Source organism: Cydia pomonella, chromosome 14 (assembly GCF_033807575.1).
Source record: "Cydia pomonella isolate Wapato2018A chromosome 14, ilCydPomo1, whole genome shotgun sequence".
Taxonomy (NCBI): Eukaryota; Metazoa; Arthropoda; class Insecta; order Lepidoptera; family Tortricidae; genus Cydia; species Cydia pomonella.
Window position 1 is genome coordinate 4,634,954 of NC_084716.1, and position 24,503 is coordinate 4,659,456.

General features: G+C 38.6%; 2 protein-coding genes across 2 annotated transcripts; both read right to left on the reverse strand.

Annotated features, from left to right (window-relative positions):
- Positions 1 to 6,780: 6,780 nt before the first annotated feature.
- On the reverse strand, positions 6,781 to 15,101 carry LOC133525327 (uncharacterized). Its single transcript, XM_061861615.1, has 5 exons — positions 13,105 to 15,101; positions 12,064 to 12,460; positions 11,554 to 11,880; positions 11,032 to 11,098; positions 6,781 to 9,827 (listed from the first exon to the last, which is right to left on the reverse strand). Exons 1-3 carry the CDS (start codon positions 13,319 to 13,321, stop codon positions 11,583 to 11,585), a joined length of 912 nt encoding a protein of 303 aa, XP_061717599.1. The 5' UTR covers positions 13,322 to 15,101; the 3' UTR covers positions 6,781 to 9,827; positions 11,032 to 11,098; positions 11,554 to 11,582.
- A 2,823-nt stretch (positions 15,102 to 17,924) lies between these two features.
- Positions 17,925 to 18,985, reverse strand: LOC133525328 (uncharacterized). Its single transcript, XM_061861616.1, has one exon. The coding sequence runs from the start codon at positions 18,549 to 18,551 to the stop codon at positions 17,925 to 17,927; it is 627 nt and encodes a 208-aa protein (XP_061717600.1). The 5' UTR covers positions 18,552 to 18,985.
- Positions 18,986 to 24,503: the final 5,518 nt, after the last annotated feature.

The following is a 24,503-nucleotide window of genomic DNA, read 5'->3' on the forward strand; positions in this document are numbered from 1 at the left end:
ATCCCAGCTTGTACGATGTCTTTTTTTCTTTCGACATCAAAGCCCTACAGGAAGGGCATTTCGCTTCTTTTGGCAAGAGAAGCCACTCCTGAGCAGCATTTATCGCCTGTTCCTCTGTGGCAATGGTAGCTGCGTAATTCCATAAATTGAAATTACGCACCAAAATCACCTCTAAAGGCAACATCTTTAAGAAAAAAACCCAAAAAAAAACTACGACAATATTAAAACCCTCAATTTAAACCCAACCCTAAACGAATACGAACCCGGACGAAAAGACTACAAAAATATTAAAAAATCCAATTTAACAAATATCAATAACCCCGACAAATAAGAACTACCCAGAAAATTTAAAAACCCAAACTACAAACGAATACGAAACGTCAAAATGGCGTGTATGTAAGTGGATATTGTTTCAGCAGTCTCGTTCTGACGAATTAATAATAATTTAATAAATATAATTTAATAACTAAAAATAATTTAACTTAAATTCCTCCTTTTTCAGAGTTGAAATATTGTATAAGCACAATAGCTTAATAGCACCATGGTTGCTACTATCTGTGGAGGCGCTCAAGTATCTGATTTTTGACTCTTCTTTTAACATATTTTCTTGGGCAAATGGGCCTAAAACATTTTTTAGGATAGCTTCAGCTTTTGAGCGGGAACAGGTTAAATCTTTTGCGATTTTCGAATCTGGATATATACTCTTGCAAAGTGGAGCTGTGCAATCTAGTGAGTTAAATGATTCGTGGTGTTTAACGGTATGATAAACCAGAGTAGCTTCTGTAGCCCGAACGCTCCGTTGAAGATTTAAGTTCGCATAGGATTCCATGAAAATATCAATTCTTGATGTAGATGCCGTACTACGAATCTTTATTTTGTGTTTTTCGGTATTTAAATGCTTTTCTAAGTCAGCTTTGCCCTTATTTAGCAATGGAAAATATTTGATCACAAATTACACATTTTGCGTCCCATGGCTCTTTGCCAGATTTGAACATCTTGTACTTATTGACTTTTTAAACTGTCAGAAAATATACATTTTCTTTTCGACATGACTAATAGAGAGATCTGAAACAAAGATGTTTTACATGTATTTGAGGTTTGTTAATAACACATTAATGCTACAAATAGGAAAATATAAAACTAACTCACCAAAAATACGTTCGCCGCTAACTGAAATACTTAATTGTGCGTGATCACACGCCAAGCACGCACAAACGCCACGCGTTCCTAGGGCAGACTAACGGGCGCGAACCTGTCTGCGGACGGTGCGGGCAGGGGGGCGGGGTAGTCACGCTCACGCCACGCGCCGCGCGGCGCGATGCACGGGCGGAAGACAGTTTGCTCTCCGCTCGCCCTTGTCCACTCGGGCGCTCGTCCGCCCATCGTCGTACGAATCGCCACTCTGACAAAAAGCCGGACAGGCCGAACACGTACATATTTGGCCGGACGCGACCGCAAAAAGCCAAAAGCCGGACACCTGGCAAGCCTAGTCAGAGCAAGCCTCATAGCGAGGTCGTCCAATCGGGTTTCAAGCATACCGAGCTTGCCCTTAATAATTGCGATACCCTGGTTAGCCTGGTCGAATCCTTCCTGTATTTTATTGAATTGAGATTTAAATCCTTTCACTTCATTTTACTAAATCTGCCAGTGTAACGTAAATCCCTAGGGATTATATATGTCCTCTAGGAAAGTTGGCAGGGATAAAAAAAAGTACTACCAGCTACGTTAACAAAAAGTATTTATTATTTAAAAAAAAAACTAGAATTTTATAAAGGGTCGTGGAACTCTATGGCCGGTCTTAAATTTGCACCCGGAGTGGTACTGCCCTGGCTGGTCGAAAGGTCCGCAGCTGGTGGGTGTCACTACAGCGCAGAAGAGGAGCCGGGGCGACGGCGGGCGAACGACTAGGGCTCCAGCCCTGCCGTCGAGGTGGTGAAGGCTCGAGGGTCTCTTCGATCGGAGATTATTTTTAAAAATGACGACGCACCCAATATGTGGGTGTGGGATTAACTATAATGCGCGATAGCGTCGCGGATTAATTTTATAAATAATAATTATAATTGTCCGCGCTCACAAATATTAAATTTACGAATTTAAAAATCGTACGGCGCGCGAGACGACACTGCTCCGTGTGCGCGGCCGTACGTGCGTATCTTATCGGGTGTGGCGCGGACTCGCTGCCCTGGCGGTCAACGGAAGGACAAGGCGCTCGCCCCGCTGCATCTCGAAATTTCCATGACGTAGTCGCTGGACCGGCCGCGAGTACAGTCGTTAAGGAAAAAATATATTATTTAGAGTTTACCATCCATCTTCATATCTTAACATTCATTACCACCATCACCTTTCATAACAACACAACATCATCCCAGTGTCACATAATTAATTCATTAGAGATATAAAACATCACACAGACCTTACGGATCCAGCCGCCCGTACACTTCGCGGGGACTGGACCCAAAATTTTAAACGCATAATAAAAAAAAAAAAAAAAAGAGTTGGGAAGATAATATAATTAAAACTTGTACTTAATTAAAACATGTACTTATACGTATACGTACAACGTTACACCAGGACATCGCTACTAATCACATTGACGACATGAAATTCACCGCCAACTTGACTTCCTATCGGCTGTCATTCTCTTAAAGGTTATTTCTTGCACCCCGGAGCACCTTAAGTGGTAAAAACCCCCACGCTTTGACATGCAGATATGTGATCTGTAGTTACTGTAAATTCGTTCTTTAATGCCTGAACAAAGTTATCAACCTCACAGGCAAGCATTTCTTTTAACTCGGTCCGGGAAATTTGTCATCACAGTAGAGGATGGCGAAAGTTTTTAATCAAGTAGGCGGCTGATACTGTCAAGAATGACAGCTTGTGCATTTTCATAATCACCCATAGTTCCATTCGAGGGGCTCAGGTTGCCTGTTCTGCGTATCGCGATATTTGTACATGAAGGGCACTGAAGGAGGCCAATAACCCTTTGCTCAATGAGGAGGCCATTTCTGGTGAAATATTGAGGCACTCGCAGCAGAACGACGAGTGGCAAGCATTGCAGTTGAGGGACTGGAACCCACCAATCTTTACGAAGCAGCCGGCTCAGCTCATTTTGCAAAAATACGGTCGGAAAACTTGTTTTTTAATATAATTGTTAGGAACAGAATGAACGTATACTGACTAGTGGGGTCTTTGGTAACTATTTTGAAACTATGGCTGGCTGGTGGAGATCAGTAAGAACTTGTCAGATGCGACTTTGAAATAATAAAGTTTGATGATCATCTAATTTGTTTATCGATGGTAAAATGGCTTTGAAAAATGACAGATGTCTATTTTTTGTCTCTTCCGTGACATAATATTAAACAAAGCTACCTCAATGCTTTGTGCAAAGCACGATTAGCATTTTGTTCGTGCTCCGTCAGCGTCTATGACTGCATCGCTTCTACTCCGTATCGAAGCTACAAGGGTTTTGCACAAATTTGATCCGCGCAACGAGTCCCAGTCCTCATTAACATGTGCAACGAGTAAATTTTTGGTCCTTACAGATCTTATATGCCAGCGTTGGACCATTGCGGACCAAAGATTTTCAATGGGATTGAGATCCGGAGAGCGTGAGGGCCACGTTATTGCTTTGATGCAACTGGGTGTCTGTTCAAGCCAATTTTGCACCAAGTGGCATTGTGTATAAGGCAGTTGTCGAGTGAATATTACTTCGGGCGCGTCTTCTTCCGGATACACTGTCCTCAGTGACGGCACCACTGTATCCTGCAGAACCTCCAGATAACTCGCGAGTTAATGGCGCGCCATTGTCCCTCTCGGGTACAGCTGAACTCATCCACGCCGACATGTTAACTACAGCTCTTCCTGACTTTAAACATGGGACCACATTCCGCGGGTCGTATCGTGTATTATCCGCACACCATAAATTCCGGCGACCCACCTGGCTCGACTTAAAGGACATCTCATCGGAAAATACGGCGTGTGTAAAATCACAATTTTTCGAAGCTCGAGCGAAATTGACGCGTGCGCACGCGTACCCGCGTGCTGACTTTTGTACTGCTGTCAAAACAATTTTTTTTTGCCGACTTTGGGTGGTGGATGCCGGCCCTATGAAGAGCGCTTCGCACGGTTTGCAGAGAACTATCAAATGCCGCCGCAAACTACGGAATAGGTGTAAATGGATGCTCTTCATAGGTGGCGATCATTTGCTCCAAAGGCAGGCCATCGATAACGCGTGGCGGTTGCGGCCGAGGTTGATTCTCCAAACTTCCTTCTCCGTAGCGACGAAGCCAGCGGCGTGCTGAAGCTTTAAAAAAATGCTGCGGGGTTACACGCACAGCACCGTTCCTTTACGTATTGAACTAATATCTACTACATGTACTAACACTCCTATTTTGATTTTGTAGTTTAAAAAAAAGACTTTCGACTGACAGACCTTGTGGGGGTTTAAGTATACTGCTTCATCAATTCTTCCATACAAGAAAGTACCTTTGACATCGATTTGGTGTATTTCATAATTTTTCTGAGCTGCAACTGATAAAAGAACTCTTAATGTTTGTAACATCAAAACCGGTGAGTATGTATTTTCTAATTTTTCTTTTCGTTGGTAACCTTTCAAGACTAATCTTGCTTTACATATTTCTTCTTCTCCTACATTCTTCTTTGTAAAGACCCATCTGCTATGCAGTAATTTTTCATTCTTTGGTACAGGTACAAGTTTCCATGTTTCATTTTCTTTTAAAGTCTTTAATTCGTCATTGCTTGCCTTCTTCTAGCCGTTTTCATCTCTTCTTCCTTTAATGTCGTCATAATTTGTAGTTTTTCCTTTTTATATCAAGAAACAAAATCTATCTTCTTACAATATGAACCATTGCAACGGCCTTAGATAAGTCTAGAGTAAACCATAGACTCTTAATAAAAAGTATAATACTTAAAGGGATGTACAGACACTATTCTTCAACAAGTATGACAATAGGTATTACTTTTACAGAAAGCTATTACATACACATTATAGTACAATTGTTATAGTAGACATAATAAAAACAGTGAGGAATCTCTCTACACTTACCTGATGACACAACGTCACATTCGTCCGGCAAATAATGATCGTAGCGACACGTCCCGCAACCATCATCAATCCCGACACCAAATTTCCGCAGAGTGCAATAACACAATCTTGATCCCAGTCGTGGACAATTAAAAAAACACGAGGACTTCTTGGAAGATTTTAATAGATATTTTTGTACCTGCCCCTCTAGCAGAACCCGACCAAGAACACTACTAAAAACTCGCAAGTAAATAGAATGTCTATCAGCTGAAAAGCACAAATCTCTCCTTTTTTACCAGGAGTTTTTAGCACGAAATAATTTTATATTTAAATTGGAAAACAAATTGGCTACGTAAAAACGCCACTTCACGTTAATAAATCAAATGACACGTGATAATGACATTTCAGATAAACATAGTTTGACATGACAGAGAGTGTTGCCTTCTTGTCAGTTAAATGCACATGATGATTATTTTTAGAGAGATTTTTTTATTCGGTAAATGAAATCAAAAAACTGATAGAAAAAGTTTCCTTAATTTCTAATTAAACCTAATTATTATAATGTAAAGTTGTCTCTTATATCATTATCCGGAGAGCAGACAAAAAGGGTTCCTTAATTGTATCATCCTGAGAGGGAACGAACACATGCCCTGGTCCCAGAAGCCACGCGAGAGATTGCAAGGACCTGATTGTAGCTGTGCAGAATTCCCCATCCTCGTGCTTTTTGTGCATCTCGCTCTGTCGTCTTGCTAACTTTACATGTACAGTACGTACGTGCCTCCCTCGCCCTCTTGAGTATTAAAAGTGAATATTTTACATCCTTTGCCATTGCTCGCAATTTATTGCACATGTTCCTTAGAACATGATTGCGGCTCAACCACGTGATTGGGGTATGGATTTGATGCTAGTAGCTTAGCATACATGGATGAATCTCCATCTGCAATAATATTTGCAAAGATAAGGCCATGCATTTCGATGGAACATTTAAAGGCTTCACATATTATATCTGGTTCCATACCACTAGACGAATCTTCATAATTCTTAAAGCAATGATGATCTTTGGGATCAACGCCCTTTTTATTAGCCCGACTACACACGAGGCAGTATTCATTTTTAACGCCAACATAAAGGACTTCTCCACATCTTCTTCCCACTATTGCAGCCACGCCTGATAAGGCTCGATAATTGTTCCCATATGAACGAATAGACCACGCGCCATCTATCGGGTGTTCCAGAAAGTATAAGCACAAGATCTAAATGATAAATAATAACTATTTTTTGTAAATTTCAAGTTAAACAACTGCTTGTATTTTCTACAAGCCTCCGCATCTTCAATTTTGTATCCTGAGGCTGCAACCCCAGGTTCATTACGGGCGTTTCATCCGACATTTTGTCTGGTCCACAAAGGTTTTATCTTCTTAACAAAGTCGTCTTTTTACCACTTAGGTTTTTTATTTTTTCTTTCTTCTTGTTATTCTCTGTTTTCGTATCAGACGCACAACTGTCATAGAGCTATTTTAGCCAATAGCAGACCGTAAGATCATGTTACAATTGATCGGACTGTTTTTTTTTTAATTATGAGAGAAGTTTTGGACAAAGGGGCTAAACGTAAAGAGCCTTTTTAGGTAGTAGTACTAGTTGCTTTGAAAATTAATTATAAAACCTAAAAAGAAATACATGAGATTTACCCCGCACAGTAATGTGCAAGGGGCAAGGTCATGTATTTCTGCCTAGGTTTTACATGGGAAATTAAATTTAGAAATAAAACATCGTACTTATTAGTTATTTTTGTTTATTTTTTTAACTTTTTTCTGTGCTTTATCAAAGCTTTTCTTTGAGTTACAGGTAATCGCTTCCCTAATCGACAAATATCTGTGCCTTTCAGTATTTTATTGATTATATTGCATCAGTTGAATATCGCAAATTTCACACTGACGGTTAATAACATTTCAAGCACAACTGTTTTGTGAGCCGCGCATTTCAGAGAATCAAATAAATACTTGGAGAGGATATGCTGCTTTATTTTTTCTGAAATGTGGGGCTTCCTCTCCAGATATTCATTTGATTCCTTTACAATGTCTTAAAACATCCTCACGACATACTCTGATGGGTACGACAGTTTCTTATTTTTTATAGAATTATATTCTCTTTCACTGATCCAATCGTGACAAGATCCTTCTTGCGGCGCCGTTAGATCAGTGAAACAGTTTTAGCATTTAATTTTTTGCGATATTTTCCTGACTACCCATCCCGCTGTGTATGCTCGTGAGTACACATTCAAGCGCTCACGGTGAACTTGTGCTTGCAAGCCTTCCAGATCGCACTCAATACTTGCATCGTCAAGAGGATTCCTGGTCTCTGGTTCCTTACGTTCCTTCGGCTCGAACAATTACCTTATATTTATTAACTGAGAACCAGAATCCTCTTCACAATTAAATCCCGCCGAGTGAAATTTAATAAATCTTGTAATCAGTAAAGATTTTAATGTGTTTATAAAGCTGTGGCAAGTAGGGTCATTATTGCGGTAATTGTACGGTCGTACCTGACCAAAAAAATTTTCAATGTGATCCCAGTTAAAATATCTTGGCCGCATTATTTTAATGTTTTTGTTATTGAAAAATTGCCACAGCCTTATATAACTTTACTAACTTAACTTGAAACGTGCATCGTTTTGGCAATAGTTACATTGCTTTTGCTGGCTCCACTATTGCTGTTGTAATACGGACGATTATTGTATGATTGAATAGGTTTCTTCATGTTGTTGGAAGTCGATAACTGTTGAGAGTTCACTCTATTGATTGGGGTTTCCTGCTTTCGCCGAGATGTTTCGAGACTTGTAAACTTTCCTTCTAAGAAATCAAAGAAGTCTTTCAGTACCGGCAATTCCCTTGAGTTTTTCAATGACTCTATGTAGTCTTTATGTGTTTCAGAGTCGAGCTTTTGAGTTAAAATATAAACTATTAATGGATCCCACGTACTAATGTTTACCCCTAAATTTTTAACTGCATGCAGGCACTCTGTCGCCGTGTCATGTAGTTTCTTTATTTGGGCTAATGTTTGCTGTTGCATGCTAGGGAGCCCAAATAGTATGTTCATGTGAGAGTTAAATATTAATTTAGTGTTATTGTATCGATTGTTAAGAATCTCCCAGCAAACTACATAATTATCCGAACTAATCTGAAGATTTTGAATTAGACGCTCTGCTTCTCCCTTCACCTTTGACTTCAAAAATTGCATTTTTTGAGCGTTCGATAAGGCCGAATTATTGTGAATTGCTTCACTGAATACATCTTTGAAAGACACCCAAGAATTATAATTTCCGTAAAACGTAGGGATGTCTAAAACTGGTGTAGATTTAACTTTATGTTTTACAGACCATACTTTTTTATTATTGTTGTTGTTTTTTCATGCTTGTTGAACGTATCTTCATACGCCGACTCACTTCGGGAGTCCTCGCTTTCCATTTCCCAATGCAATGTATCGATAACTGACCAACGAGCCTCCAATGTTTTGAGAGCGTCCTCGAGCTCCCACTTCTCTGTTAATTGGTCAATCTGAATGTTATTCACGGTCCGCGCAAAGGCTTTTATGTTAGCTTGTTGCTTTCGCATCAATTCGTCCATCTTACTTTCTGTCCCCCTCTGCTGTTTGCTAAGTTTGTTACCTCCAATTTCGGTGACGGATGCTGGTTTATCATCCTTTGCAGATGTTTCAGCCCGGTCCTTGTTGAGAGTTGTAGACGTGTTTGCTTCTGATGGGTTGAGGTCGATCTTAGATTCAATGCTCTTTTCCAACAATGCTTGATACCCTGCTGTTAGCTTCTTGTGGAAAGTAGAATATGTTTCCTTAGCGCTCTCATAAATCCTGTTAGTAAAGTACGAATTAGACCGACTCTCTACCATACTTATCTGTTCATGGTTAAACTGAACTCGTTCCATAATTCGTTTAACGTATCTAAACGCGTTTTAAAATATTCAAGCTTCGTCTTCCTATCCGAACTATCTTTTTTAAAGTTAGAGAAAGACGCCTCAATAAACCGCTGAATCTCTCCTTGACGTTGAATGTAAGCCATTTTGATCGACGAAGGTTAAGTAAAATAAGGAAAGATCTTACTTGAATATCTCTTAGCGCTGCGTGTTACTGCCAATACCACCACTGTTGCTGTTGAGACTCTGCTACTCCTCTCCTTCAAACGCTGCAACCCTCACTCGTTGATTTAAAAAGTTCGTTCACCTCACACGACTATCAACCACAGTATCAAAACGCGCGAGGTCCTGGTGTTCGAAGGACCATGTGCGGGTTCGGGTTCGCGTTGAGTGTTAAAAGTCAGAAAGAAAGTAGCGAAAATGTTTATTAATTGTTATTACTAAATGTTATTATATGAATGTTAATGTTATGATAATTAAATGAATGCCCCCGGCCGCGATGGAACCGAAAAGTACACTAAAAGTGGGTTAAATTGTTGCTTTACGCGTGTTTTGTTGACAGCGTACGCACGAGGCTATAAACGTGTTAAAGGTGCAATGCACCGAACAGTTATAATCCAATTTTTCACTGAAGGCACAGATACTTCACCACGTTTTTCATCGATAAATCTTAGTGTCTCTAATTTTTCTACAGCATCACGCCAAAATTGGTGGTGTTGAGACCCATCTGTCACCGCCTTCTTCAACGATTTCCCACTTGCTTCTTTGCTATTAAGAGTGGCCCCTTTGCAAGAATCACACCACTTTTGATGTATTTTTTATCGTGTCACTTACTTTTCTACCGTCCGAGTAGTGAGCTGCAAAAAAAGGAAAAATAAAATTAAGTAATATAATAACGACGCACAGTACCTATCTAACAAAACAGCCGTCTAACTTTTAGTCTGTGCCGAAAGGGAAGAGTCGTAAAATGTATGGGCTACCATATATTCCACGGCTCTTCTCTTTCCGCGCAGACTAACAAATTACTAACATATTATAAACCAAGTCCCGCGCCACGTCTGTCTGTGTATATATACACGATAAACTAAAAAACTACTGAACGTATTTTCATGCGGCTTTCACCTATCAGTGGAGTGATTAATGAGGAAGGTTTAGGAGTATAATTTGTTAAGGTTTTGTGCAACCCGTGCGAAGCCGGGGCGGGTCGCTAGTTTAATATAAAATAAATAAATAAATATTCTAGGACATTATTACACAAATTGACCAAGTCCCACAGTAAGCTCAATAAGGCTTGTGTTGAGGGTACTTAGACAACGATATATATAATATATAAATATTTATAAATACTTAAATACATAGAAAACACCCATGACGGCCATGACTCAGGAACAAATATCCATGCTTATCACACGAATAAATGCCCTTACCAGGATTTGAACCCGGGACCATCGGCTTCGTAGGCAGGGTCACTACCCACTAGGCCAGACCGGTCGTCAAATATAAGAATGTCGTAATAAGAAGTTTCATCTGTATTTCTTATGTCGGCATTAGTAACGTTACATAAAAACGTTTGACGACCGGCCTGGCCTAGTGGGTGACCCTGCCTAAATGAAGCCGATGATTCTGGGTTCAAATCCCGGTAACGACGATATTTGTTCCTAGGTCATGGGTGTTTTCTATGTATGAAGTGTTTGTAAATTAAGTGAGTACCCACAACACAAGCCTTCTTGAGCTTACTTGGTCAAATCTGTGTAGGATTGTCCTATAATATTTATTTATTTATTCATTTATAACGAACAAGCAACATCAGCTAGATACATGAATGTTTCGGCTATTAAGACCAAACGCGTTGAGGGGTCTAATGTGGGAAGAAAAATATAGTTTATATAATGTCAAATAATATTAATGATAGCCTTGCTCTATAAGGGTCCATGAGGTGCTATTACTCTATGCAAGAAATAATATTAATTATTATTATTTTCTTTCTTTCTTAGGCCAGGAAATTCTATGCCATGCATGCGATATCAAAGTACACATAGATTAAAAGAGGGGAAAACTCACAAAATTTTGATGTATACGATAAGGCTGCCGCCAGGATATTGCTCAGGACTCGTGTGCAAGTCTTGACCTGAAAATTAAAAAGTAAATAATTTAATATTTGGGAACATCTTATATAGATCGACCTAGCCCCAAACTAAGCAAAGCTTGTACTATGGGTACTAGGCGACGATATAAACGTTATAGATAATAGTACATTACGATATAAGTGCGAAAAATAGGAAATTCGAAACGAGTGGCGATAAATTAAAACACGACCGAAGGAAGTGTTTTAAATCGACACGAGTTGCGATTTAATTAGATATAACAATTACATTAGAGAAACTCATGGCACCCTGGTAGGGTATTGCAAGTAATTTTCCCATCAAGTTATTTAAAGTACATACCATACAGAGTAAAGGTTGTATATGTATAGTTGATGGATTGCAACAACATTGAGTCGATCCAATATACATAATAATAACAAAACAAAAAAACATCAATTAGCAAATTAAGGTTTTTTCAAAAGAATTAATCCAAACTTACCAATCTGATTTCCGGCTCTAAGCTGGCCGCTACGCGTCTCTTCCATGAGGCCCTTCAAGGCCGCCTGGAAGGCCTGGCCCCTGGTCGCAGACCACCGCGACCGGCAGCAAGCCCGTGTCGATGACGGCACCAATCACTGTTTTTAATATTACCCTTAACTCTTCAATTTTTGTCGCTCCTTCGCAGAAATAATAAGCTATAGGCTGTTGCCACTTGTGTATGGCACCTCTCACCATGAAGGCTAATGCATGATCTGCAAAATTATTTGTTTTTTTATTTAGGTGGACAAATCCATTGATGTGGTCCATCCCTTTTTGGTAATCCAAACTATAGGTTCAAGTTTGACTTCATCAAAAATAATCGAACAGTATTTTTTGTTCTCCGTCCAATTTTTGACCTGAAATTGAATAAATTAATTAATGTAACAAAAAGTTTAAAATAATATATGTAACATAAATTTTAAAAACAATAACGATAGCAAAGTTTAATTGGGATTTATTGGAAAATCACTGAGTGGACGTTCCCGGTTTGACCGGGGACTTCTTTTCGGCCGATGATCCTCCTCCTCCGGCATCCGCCTCCGCGAGAAGCATCTCCAGAGCGGCTCTCCTCATCTCCGGGTCCCGGACGCCCTTTGCAAGGCTCTTGAGGAAGGCGTCCCCCTCCAGCGAGCTCGTGGACAGGCTTCGGTGGGAGACCAACGACCGCTTCTCAACGGATGAGGACTCCCTGGCGCGGGAAATCTTCACAGGTGGCTCTCCGGAATCAGTTGCCTTCCTCTTCTTCGACTTGGAACCCTCCTGCGGCCTTGAGGAAGGTTCCCCGCCCTTCTCCTCGGTCCCGGGGCGAGGCTTCGCCTTCCTCTTCTTCGACACCAGCCCCTTCACGTTGCCGAGGAACAGGTTGGCTTTCTCCAATTCCTTCAATGCCCGCCTCTTTTTTCTCACCTTCTCCTCCAGAAGGCTCCTTTCGGAGTCCCGCCCACTCCGCAACTACCTGGACCTTCTTCGAGTCAAGTGCGTCCATTGTCTCGGCTTCCCTCTCGACCCTTGTGGCCGAAAGTGAACTACTACGTTTGCCATAAATATTGTGACCAAAGTTAATAGTTATTTACAGTACATATGGGTTACTTTACCGCACTAGTGCGAAAATTAGCATATTACGTTACTGTGTCGAACATTTAAAGGGCCATATGTACTGTAAAACGTTGTACGATACATGCGCGAATAGGTAATTCGCAACTCGTGTCGATTTAAAACACTCCCTTCGGTCGTGTTTTAATTTATCGCCACTCGTTTTGAATTTCCTATTTTTCGCACTTGTATCGTAATGTACTATTACTATACAAGTGCAGAAAACATGAAATACGCAACGAGTGGTGATACATTAAAACACGCCCGACAGGAGTGTCTTAAATCGACACGAGTCGCTAAGTTGCACGTTTTACAATACATATGGCTCTTTAAAGTTTCGACATATGCACGGGAAGTGCTCATTCCCGAACGTGTGCGGGAAAGTAGCACCATATGTACTGTAAAAATATTTAGGTACAGTAATAAGTAATAATTACCTGATCTTTAATTCTATCAAAAATTTGAACATTGATGCCCGGTTGCACATTCAGAGTGTTTCTAGAGGGCAAAATAAATATTTGTTGTAGAAATCTGTCAGCCTTAGGACTTTGCTTTATTATTGCCAGTGATATAATTTTTTCTTCATCTGTAAAACGCCTGCCTTTTTGTTTCTTGTTACATTGCGTTATTTGCATCCAATTTTTTTTGCCAGAGGATTTACATTGGTGGTAAATTTTTCAAAACATCGTGTTTTTGAGAATTTCATGGCCTTCCTGGCTCTTCATAAAGTCCAATTGCTTTTTAGATTTTTTATACTCTTCGTATACTTTGCGACAGTAAGGTGGTAAATCTGCCACATTAGAAATAATTATTTTACAGTACATATGGGGCTACTTTATAGCACTAGTGCGAGAAGTAGCATATTACGTTACTGTGTCGAACATTTAAAGGGCCATATGTACTGTAAAACGTTGTACGATACATGTGCGAATAGGTAATTCGCAACTCGTGTCGATTTAAAACACTCCCTTCGGTCGTGTTTTAATTTATCGCCACTCGTTTCGAATTTCCTATTTTTCGCACTTGTATCGTAATGTACTATTTCGTTGTTCAGGTTGAGCATCGGTACCTTTGGCTGCATGTTTACCTTCCTGTTACGACCTATTGCACTCTGGGTACCGAAGAGGATGCCGTGGATTCTTACCAACTGACAGGGATGGGTTATGTAGGCGGAGAAATGAAAAAGTCGAATCCTCGTGATTTACGTAGCTTTATATACCATATATAAAGTACATACAAATCTCTCATCGTAAGATTAAAATACGCTTATGATTACAAAGATAAACTTCGATAATTATTGTATACGACGACAACACAAAAGTTAAGATTAATATTAAGATGGCTTTTGTTTGAGAGCAAAGCAAAGGTCGGAATGGATATCGAAGCTCCAATTAATTGCCCACCACCAAAATGGCTACGGCTTGAGTATTAAATTTTGTGCGAGAACAGACCTATATACACAACGGGGGGCCTACCGCAAAAACCGAAAATCGTATATTGTGGGGATCTTTTTCTTTTACTCCTACTGAGACGTAATTAGAATGACAGAGAAAAATGCCCGCAATGACGAACTTCGATTTTCGCGGTTATGGCCCAGTGTCAAACCGTGAGTTGTGACGTCATCAGAATCTTCATTGTCGTTTCGACTTCGGTCACGTGCCGTATGTTAAAAGATATTTTAAATTCAATATTTACAAAAATATGCTCATTAGAGGTCCACTAAAGGTAGTTTACTTAAAGTAGAACTTTTTGAATTGGTGCCACCGTCACGTTTTTATCACCGCACCTCCCAAAGAAACAAAGTTCATCCTCACTTTCTCGACACGTGGCAAACCAAGAACAAGCGGGCATCTCGCTCGTTTTTTCCCAGAACGTGCAAGTTGTGGAATTCTTCTTCTGAGCTGTTTCCCTTGCGCTATGACATGGGGTTCTTCAAGAAGCAGGTTTTTAGGGTTCTCAAAGGTTGGCAACGCATAAGTGGCTCCTCCGATGTTGCTTATGTCCATGGGCGGCGATGACTGCTTCCCATCAGGCGGCTCGTCTGCTCGATGCAGCCTATAAAAAAAAAAGTTTAACATGTTCTTATAATCCATAAGAATTTATTGAGATACTTTTCTGCCCTAAGATTTGTAGATGGAAACAACCCTATTTTTAACTTTATTGCTCCAGAACTTTCATTAGCATGGTATTTTTATATGATCTTATTAGAGTGTTCTTTATGTCCGAGCATTAGATTTAACATTTTCAGCAACATTAAATTTGAAGTAAACTAACTACACGAGTAATAAAGGACATTAAAACTTACCAGTTACATCGGCTTCCTGTGGGAGACTCGGTACACCACTTTCGATCTCTTCTTGAGAAAACAAAGTGGGATAGCCACCGAGTTGTATCCGGTTTTTACGAGTGATAAATCTACGTTCACTGTTGCAATGAAAAGGGGTCGAAAATTAGAAGATCTTGTAAGGAAGCAGTTGGAAAACCAACTAGGAAAAATTACTCTGTGTGGTCTTTATATTAGTCAGCAGTACCCTGTAATAGCTGCATCGCCTGATGGAATTTTAAATGGAAAGACTATAGTTGAAATAAAATGTCCAGTAAATGAAAATACTTCTCAAAACTATGTTTCAAAGAATAAGGTCAGCCAAGTATTATGCACAAGTTCAGTTACAGATAAATGTTACTCAACTTAAGAAGTGTTTATTTTGTGTGGCATCATGGGACTATGAAAATAATAATCAGATTACTATTATGCCGATAGAATATAATGCTATATATACCGAAGAATTGATAAGTAAATTGTTAAGCTTTTGGAAAAACAATATCTATCAGTTGCTGTACAACAGTACCAAATGAAACAATTTAAAAAAAAACATGTATTTTTAATTATACCATCCTGTAGGTTAATAAGTCCACATGCAATAATAGTACATTGATCTAAATATTTTAAAAGATTCTTATAAACTACAGAATGTAGTTTTAACATAGAGAATTCTCGCAAACACCTTATGACTCTTTCAATATGAATTCTTAAACTTGCCGTTTTGTTTTAATTACATCCTGCTTTAATAATTTAGAGATAGATGAAACACTTGGAGGTCTTACTAAAGTAATTTCTTTTTGCAGTAATAGTTCTTCAAGTGTTTAAAACCTCTATCTGCTAGTATAGAGACACCTAGCTCTAAAAATATAAGAAGTTGCTGTCTTGAAATAGAAACACATCTGTGATTCTGCCACTGTACCCAGGTGATATATAATTAATAACACCATCAGGTGTGCTACTAATTAAATATTTGGCAGTGTTAGCTTTTTTAAAATCAGACGATGTTAATGCCTGCTCCACCGATTTGGATGGTTTTTGTATTTCTATTTCAAGACAATCAATGATGCAGTTTATATTATTGCACTTATGTCTAAACCCTAGGGGTAGGTTTCGTATAACTGCTCTTTTATTTGACTTCATTATAAATGGATGTAACACACTTGCAATAAAAGGTACAGATTTCATAAATATTTTAGTGGCATAAGACTGAGAAATACCAAATTGATCTCCAAGCTCACAGAATGGTGTATTTAATCTAATTTTTTTTTTGGCATAATAGTATATGCTCTTCAGAAAGCTTTGTATGTTTTTGTATTACATACATACATATAATCACGCCTATTTCCCGAAGGGGTAGGCAGAGACCACAGATTTCCACTTGCTACGATCCTGACATACCTCTTTCGTTTCCTCCACTTTCATGACATTCCTCATACACGCTCGTCGATTTAGGGTGCTCTTGACCTGGCCTTTCTTCAGGATTTCCCCGATTTGATCAGAGAAGGTCCGCCGAGGTCTACCCCTTCCAGCTCCCTCTTCTACTTCTCCCTTATACACTCTCTTTGTTAACCTTCTTTCACTCATTCTTTCCACGTGTCCAAACCATCTCAACATACCTTTCTCAATTTTTGTCACTACATCTTCGTTCAGTCCACACTTTTCCCTTATCATACTGTTTTTGTATTATGTGAATTAAAAAATAACATTCCTTTGAAACACCAATGTAATATCTAGGATTATTCTTGATCATTTGTACAGTAATTTCCAAGGTCCTTCGGCATAGATTTTCTGTTTCAACTTTTCTTTTTAATTCAGATAATTCAGATTTAGTTTCTTGATCACTGCTAGTTGATGTCATTGCAAGTGAAGACTGAACAAACGGTGAAGTGTCAGTATTTAAGTGTGAATGTTTAGAAGGTGATGAACTGTTTGAAGATGACACTTCCAAGTTGTCGTGGTTGAATAATAGTCTTCTCTTCACTTTTGTATTTTCAAACATTGCTGATTCAACTCCAGACTTAGTTATTTTAAAAGGTGATGTTGCTGTACATGTATTATTGGATTTTAAAGGAGAAGTAATTTTATCTTTAGCTTGATTGATTGTTTGTGTTGATTTGCTTCTCATTTTTGTTGTTAAACACACTTGAATCATTTTATTAGTTAGTCTTGTTTATCTGGTCACAGGTATCTTTGTTAGTACTGGAATTAAAATCTGAAACAGAATATTATAGTGTATTATTATGGTAACCCATACAAAATGACAGTTGGTAAACTCATATTATTATAATACTATAATACCATTTGAGAAATGGGCCACTATACCACTATATGACGGAATAAGACTAACCCTCTGTCACTCAAGAAAACCAATTTAAATATTTAAAACAAATTTCGATCGAACTTATTAAAATAAAAAACTTAATTTCTCATTTTTTTTATTTACCGAAAAAAAAAAAAACAAAAAAAGGGAGTGTTGCTCGTAGGCAACAGTGCGTAATAAGCATAACGAAAATTTCCAAAATCCTTGTCGATTGTAGGTATGGTGCGGGAGTGAGAAGACGGTTTTCGATTGTAGGTATGGTGCGGGAGTGAGAAGACGGTTTTGAGTCGAAAATTGCCAAAAATGCGAGCGAACGGTATACGTGTGCGCTTCGACAAGGTGCAATGGCGACTAGAGGTCAACCGATGCACACATGCATATACCACTTCCTTCACATTACGCTTTATTATAAAAAACTGTTTACTTAACTAGGTACACAGATGGCGTTACAGGTAAGTAACATTAGGATATTTATATTATATTTTACATCATATATATGTGTATTTATTTATGTATTTATAAACTATTATTATTTATGGCAGATTTTAGGTATGTAAAACGTTTTAGGAAAGTTCTTACAAAAGTAACTGGAACATCATCCCAGGGTAACCCTAGCTAATTTAATCAAAGACATCAAGAATACTATGCCAATGAACTGCCGTATGTCTAGATCAGTTACACGAAAGGTATTACTTGGATCCTTTTGTACCACATAGAGGTTGGTTTGTTCAACAATCGTCTGAATTAACTCTGGTGGAAACATGTTCAGAAAGAACTGCACGGGTGTGTCGAGTTCTAAAGTATCAGGACTAAGTGTCTCATTGCCTTTGAATGCTAGCTGATGTGCGTTTAACTCCAGGTTCTTATTTTTCCAACGTAAGTTCAGTTTTTTTGGCTTTTTTCCTTTTGACCCTGAAGCTGGAAGATTACAATCGCTTGAAGTCGACTGTGTTGGTTCTACCTGAGTCGAAGCGGTAGTTTCGTCATTTTGTAATGTACTAATCAATAAGTTCACGTTCATATCAAATTCGTCGTCAGAAGATATATCCCCAAACTCCTCAGTCAACTCCTGAGCCATCTCCTCAGTCAACCCCTCAATATTAGGATCAAAATCAGGGTCAGCAATACTATCGTCGTCAAATTCTAATCCATCTTCACTCGCATCATCATCAAACAGTGCCGCAGCAATGTCGGTATCTCGCAAACAACGTTTACGAGACATCCTAGAACAAGATATTAATTACGTTAAATACCTATAGTTATCGTACTAAACTTTTACCCTTTTACGATAATGTAGCTTACAGGCTACAAACACTAAGTACCTACTATTTTCATAAAAAACGAGAAATTATTTAAAAATAACAATGTATGTCATGATTTATACACTTACCTCAACTTTTTTCACAGTAACAGACACAAAAAGCATCAATTAGTATTTTTTTTAGATTTTAACAAATACACAAACACGGGTTTGACAAATTTCTCCGAAACACTAAATGTTGTCGAGTTTGGACAAGTAACGCCATCTAGTAGTAAATTATAGAAACGTCTAGTCAATGCATCGGTGTGTAGACGACAAGCTACAGTGCATAAAAACGCGTTCAAAAATTTCCTTTAAAATTCAGGAAGGCTTAGAGTAACTCAAAATGTAGTTTCTGTTATTATTACATTATTTACTGTCATGCCTGATGTTGCTGGCATCTCAGATTCTTGAGAAAATATGTCTTGTATTATTTCTATACGTCGCCTTTTGCTTGCGGCTGACCGAGGCTGTAAAGGTGCAATACGTTTTATTCTGTCTGGTTGACATTCAAATTTCGACGGCAAACATTCTGGCTTCATTCTTATTCTGCCGATGGAACCCATTACTCTATATTGAATGTAATTATCCATGTCATTAGGCAGCTGCAAAGTAAGAAAATAAATGCGTTAAGTAGTTACATGCTTTTTAATTGACAAAATGTTAGGTTAGGTTTTATATTGCGAGAAATCAGAAGTAAATATTTTAGATACTTTATAGACTTACATCAAAGTGATCTTCACAAAAGTATATAGGATAGTATTTATCAGATTTTAACTTCGAATCTCGACGTGCCAACTGCAACCACTTTTTTCGATGTTGAGGACTTTTAGAAACGTGTATAAATATTTTTTCAGGATTTTTGATGGTTGTACTACTACACATTGATACTGCACACGTCTTATAATTTGACATTTTCACAAAAATGTATTTAATTTAAAACAAATCTATCCTTTCGCTTAAATTAGCTTTAGTTCGGTTTGATGTTTTGTGTAGTGACGTCACCATCGATAAAAGTCACGTGACCTACCGTTTACGCGCGTATTTCAAATTAATTTAGGAATTAAATTAGGCGAAAATTGTCAAATCACTTTTCTAGACTTTCTAGTAGTTTTGGTGCGACTTGAGAGAAATGGCGCAGATTACTGTTTTGTAGTACCTATTTCCACTTTGGTTTTAATAGTCATCAACGTGTTTTTTCTAATATAAATAACTATTTTTTGAAAAAAAAAAATTGTGTGGTGTATAAAATAAGCAAACGCACATTTTAAAATACTTTTCTGAAAATTGTCAAGTAGCCAATTTTCTATTAGGTACTTAATTTTTCTAATATTATACAATTAGCAATACAAGTTGTTTACTATCATACATTGGTCTTTCTCCCTCTTCTTGGTTCCGCTTGTTAAGATTGTATCTGTTTATAATTTCATTTTGTTTCGGCTTGAAGTAGTCGTCGAAAACTTCGATCACCTCCTCTAGCTCGTCCTTCATTAATTAATTAATTAATTCATACATTAATTAATTAATGAAGGACGACCGGTTGGGTCTAGTGGGTAGTGACCCTGCCTACGAAGCTGATGATCCCGGGTTCAAATCCTGGCAGTGTTGCCAACTTAGTGGATTTTCCACTAGATCTGGTGGTTTAGGCATGCCTTACAGCGAGATTTTTTTGGTTTTAGTGGCTAGTGGATTAGATTGTTCCAGTTAGTGGTAATTTACGTAATTCAACCGCTAGTGTGATTCATAAAATGCTCTGTATACGTTATAGTTAAAAATGAGCATTTAGGCCCGGAACTTCAAACATGGTTTAAGTTTAGGATGTAGGCAACATTGCTCAAATCAAATCTGTCGGGTCGGGGATTCCCCGATTATTGTCTACAAACTTCTTGAATAAACGATTATGAACGTTATTTGTACGGTCATTGGGTTAAGTTAAGTTTGATTTGATTCGCGAAAAGTACCTCCTATTGGTTATTTTATTTAAAAATATACTCAGTCAGATCAGTTGATCAGTTCAGTTCAGTGAGTAAACTAAACAAACAGTACGGTACAGTTTGCTATTGTTATGATAGAGGATACTTCTTAATCTTACTTGAATGAAAACTGATTTCATAATAGGTATTTAATTAATTATGCCTAAGCCACAGTACACCCAAAAGTTTCGTGATTCTTGGTTACGTGTATCAGAACTGAAGGACTGGTTGCAAGTAGTGGAAAGCACTGCCGGTCCAGTAGGGGAGAGGGGGGCAAGACGGGGGACTTAAGGTTTGAAATCGAATAAAAAAAAACTTTAATATTTTAAACATTTTTTTATTTTTAGAATCATCTTTGGTAATTAGTCTTTTATAATCAATACTCCTTAGGAACTCTAGTGTAATAATAAAATTTAAAAAAATCAACAATCGCAAACCTACCTATCGCCCCATCTTGTCCCCCCAGTGGGGTAAGACGGGGCACCCTATGGGTCAAGATGGGGTACACCTACAGGGCAAGATGGGGTACACTTACAGGGCAAGATGAGGCGATAGGAATTTTTAGTAATTTAAGGAATTGCACGACATTAATCAGTAAAACGCTATGGACAAATTTCACATTTAAAGGCAGTCTCTTCATCCTCGTCTTCAACACCTGCACAGCTACAATGTGCCCATTTTCGGCATGCCGAACACGCCACCCAGCCTTCTGTGGACTCTAAATAGAGACCGTGACAATATAAACACGGAGGATTTTCTGACTCACTACCACTATTTTCCGATCCTACAGTCGATTTTCGAGTAGCTTTAGTATTTTTTTTCTTTTTGGTCACTTTATTTTTATTGGCAACGGTATTTTTTTGAGTTTTCTTTAATTCTCTTATAGCCTTCCTTTTCTCTTTAGCGTCAACCACCTCTTGTTTCTTTTTATTTTATCTTCTAACTCATTTTTGTAGGGCGATGAGGTAATAATAGCGGTTTTTCCTCTCTTTGTTGGTGCTCTTGTAATTTTCCTTGTTGCAGGAAAAGGCATAACTTGTTGGGGACTAGCAACAATGAAACTAGATTCTCGTGGCGTACTTGGTCTATAAGTAGAACATCCAAGTTCTGGTGACTTTGCTGCTGTTTGAATCAATGGTTCCATTTCAACTTCGGAGGGTTGCAACTGTAAATCTTCAGGTGCTGATGATACTGGTAAAATAGCTGAACTCTGAGATACATCCAAAACGGTGCTTGATTCTGTTTGAGAATCCACAGAGGACGCAGACACACACAAGGATTCGGCTGTGGAAGCCGCGACAGTAGTAGTTAGTATGGCATTGTCTGATACAGTGGTCGATGACGTCGCTCCCGTGAGACCGATCTCCATTGGTATTTCGTTGTTGGATTCTGCAGAAACCGTTATTGGTGTTTCAGTAACTGGTGACGGCTCTGGTTGAGGGATGTCTGTGGTTAGAGATGGAGCGAAGTCAGTTTCAGTAAAAACTGTGGGGTCATATGGCCAAATTCCGCACTTTTTAAATCCATTTACTGCTGTAGACATCGTTGATGCTTGTATAAAAGCCTTTCCAAAAATTTCTGCGACTTGCCGCACCGTGACGATCATCCCCGGATTACTGCGTAGCCATGCTGTGATTTGATGGTCATAATACGTGCTGAGTGGCCTCATATATGCAACATCAGCAACTTGAAGTCGGTGAGTAGTGTGTGGAGGAAAACATAGAATGATTACTCCATGAGATCGCGCTTCATTGATGAGATCAATGTTTTGAGTGTGAGTACTATGTCCACCCAACAACAGCAGGACAGGTCGTTCTGTTGTTGCTCCACTAAATTCCACGAATTTCTTAAACCAGCCAGCAAAGAGTTCCGTTGTCATCCAGCCCGAATCACTGCATACTCCCCAAGATCCTGGTGCAGCATTTAGCATTAATTGCGGGTCCATACGCTTTCGAGGAAATACCATCATGGGTGGCATGTATAGGCCACTTGCACTGAAACAGATTTCAACAGTTATTGTTGTCCCTCTTTCTGCAGAACTGATCGCTCCGACTTGCTTTCGCCCTCTTTTGGCTATTATTTTTGATTTGGTTTTTGGAACAATAGAAATACCTGTCTCGTCACAGTTGAAAATTCTGTCAGGAGTTAAATTATTTTCATCATAAACGTTCCCCAAAAAGTTATAAAACTGATCTACAACTTGCTTGTTAAATCCTGCAGCACGAGCTGCTGAAGTACTCTCAGGCTGTCGAATAGACAATTCAGGATGTCTCTTGAGAAAGTTGTGTGCCCAATCTTTCCCAGCTTCTCTTTTCTCGTTATTAAATGGATATTGTTTATTATTTTTAACCGCCAAACTGTACGCTAGACCCCTTAAGTCTTTTATTGTAAGACCATACAGTCTACTTTCCATGTCTAGTATATAATTATACAGCTCTTTTTCCTCTTCTTTAGAAAAAACCGTATCTTTAGGGCCTAAACGAACTTTCAATTCATAGCTAGTGGAAGTACCGTCTGACAACTTCTCTCTAACTACTTTGACTTTTCTTTCTAAAGTCGTCTGAGGGACAGAAAATGTCTTTGCTGCCGACAGGTAACCCATTTTTCCTTCTATTACAGCATCCACCGCATTTTTCATAGCTTCCTCTGACCATTCTGCTCTATTTGTTTTTCTCTTATACGTTTTCACCATTCTACAACAAAATATTTAAAGATATTCAAATCCACAACTTTATAATCATTTCAAAACTTTCTTAAAAATACGCACGGGCAAGATAGGGTACCCGGTACCCCATCTTGCCCGTGCGTGCCTAAACAGATTCAACAAATTTTAAATAAATGACACTTGCCGCGTTCGAAAACGACAAGTACGTACCTGTTTGCGTGGTTGTTGCTCCATAGCAATTATTTAACGCCGATTCCGTGCTGCGTATGTAAAGGCAGCAATCACACACCAAACAAAACGCAAAAATAACAAGCAAAACGACAAAAAACAGTTTTTTGAGATTAAATTACGTGCGTAACCTTCAGTCTAGCCGCTCACCGCGTGAACTGATAGACATCATGGCGGCGTAGCGTCATGCGCTAGCGGGCTTCTGATTGGTCGATTCTAGCGCGGTATACAGCCGTTGCCCCGTCTTGCCCGCCACCCCGTCTTGCCCCCCTCTCCCCTAGCTAAGTGTAAATTATGTGGTACATTATTAAGAAATCCTTTTGGAGATTTAAAGAATCATGGATTATCTAAAAAGCACCTGCATAATTCAAAGGTACGTAAATTTTATACGAATTCAGCTTTATGTTAAGTGTATACAGGAAAGACCTTTGCGGGCGAATATTATTTAATGAAGTAACACCTTTTCTATTACATTTGATTTATGTAAGTTCTTTTTCTTTCACAGATTGTAACTAAACAACCAAAATTGGCTTTCAAAGTTGAAAGCATGGGGGAAAAGAAAGAAGAAGCCAGGCTAGCATTATATACAGCGGCACATACTAGCATTCGTGTAGTGGATCATTTGGGAGACGTGATTAATCACACGCACAAGGAGGATGACAATATTCACCTGCATAGGACTAAATGTACCCAAATTATTAAAAACGTTCTAGCACCTCATTTTTCACAAAATGTAATAGAAGATTTGAAAGATCAATCCTATAGTTTATTAATTGACGAATCAACCGATATCGCAGTTCATAAATATTTGGGAATTGTTATTATTTATTACAGCTGCACTCAGAAAAAAATTATATCTACATATTATATCTAACATTAATGTATTCAGTAGCCCACCTGAAAATCTATAAAAAGTCTTAATCAGGAATCATAACCCTCTGAACCTTCCAGCCGTAGGACGTCTTTCATCAGTTTTAGATCAAATCTTGTAAATCAACATCTTAATTA

What these genes read in the sequence shown, in the direction of transcription:
- LOC133525327 (XM_061861615.1), bottom strand. Translation starts at nt 13,321, where the DNA reads ATGCAAATAACGCAATGTAACAAGAAACAAAAAGGCAGGCGTTTTACA. An exon ending in GGTAATTATTACTTATTACT is followed by an intron (nt 12,461 to 13,104) that starts GTACCTAAATAT and finishes AATTGGAGAAAG; the next exon opens with CCAACCTGTTCCTCGGCAAC. An exon ending in AAACCGGGAACGTCCACTCA is followed by an intron (nt 11,881 to 12,063) that starts GTGATTTTCCAA and finishes TTGAACCTATAG; the next exon opens with TTTGGATTACCAAAAAGGGA.
- LOC133525328 (XM_061861616.1), bottom strand. Translation starts at nt 18,551, where the DNA reads ATGTCTCGTAAACGTTGTTTGCGAGATACCGACATTGCTGCGGCACTG.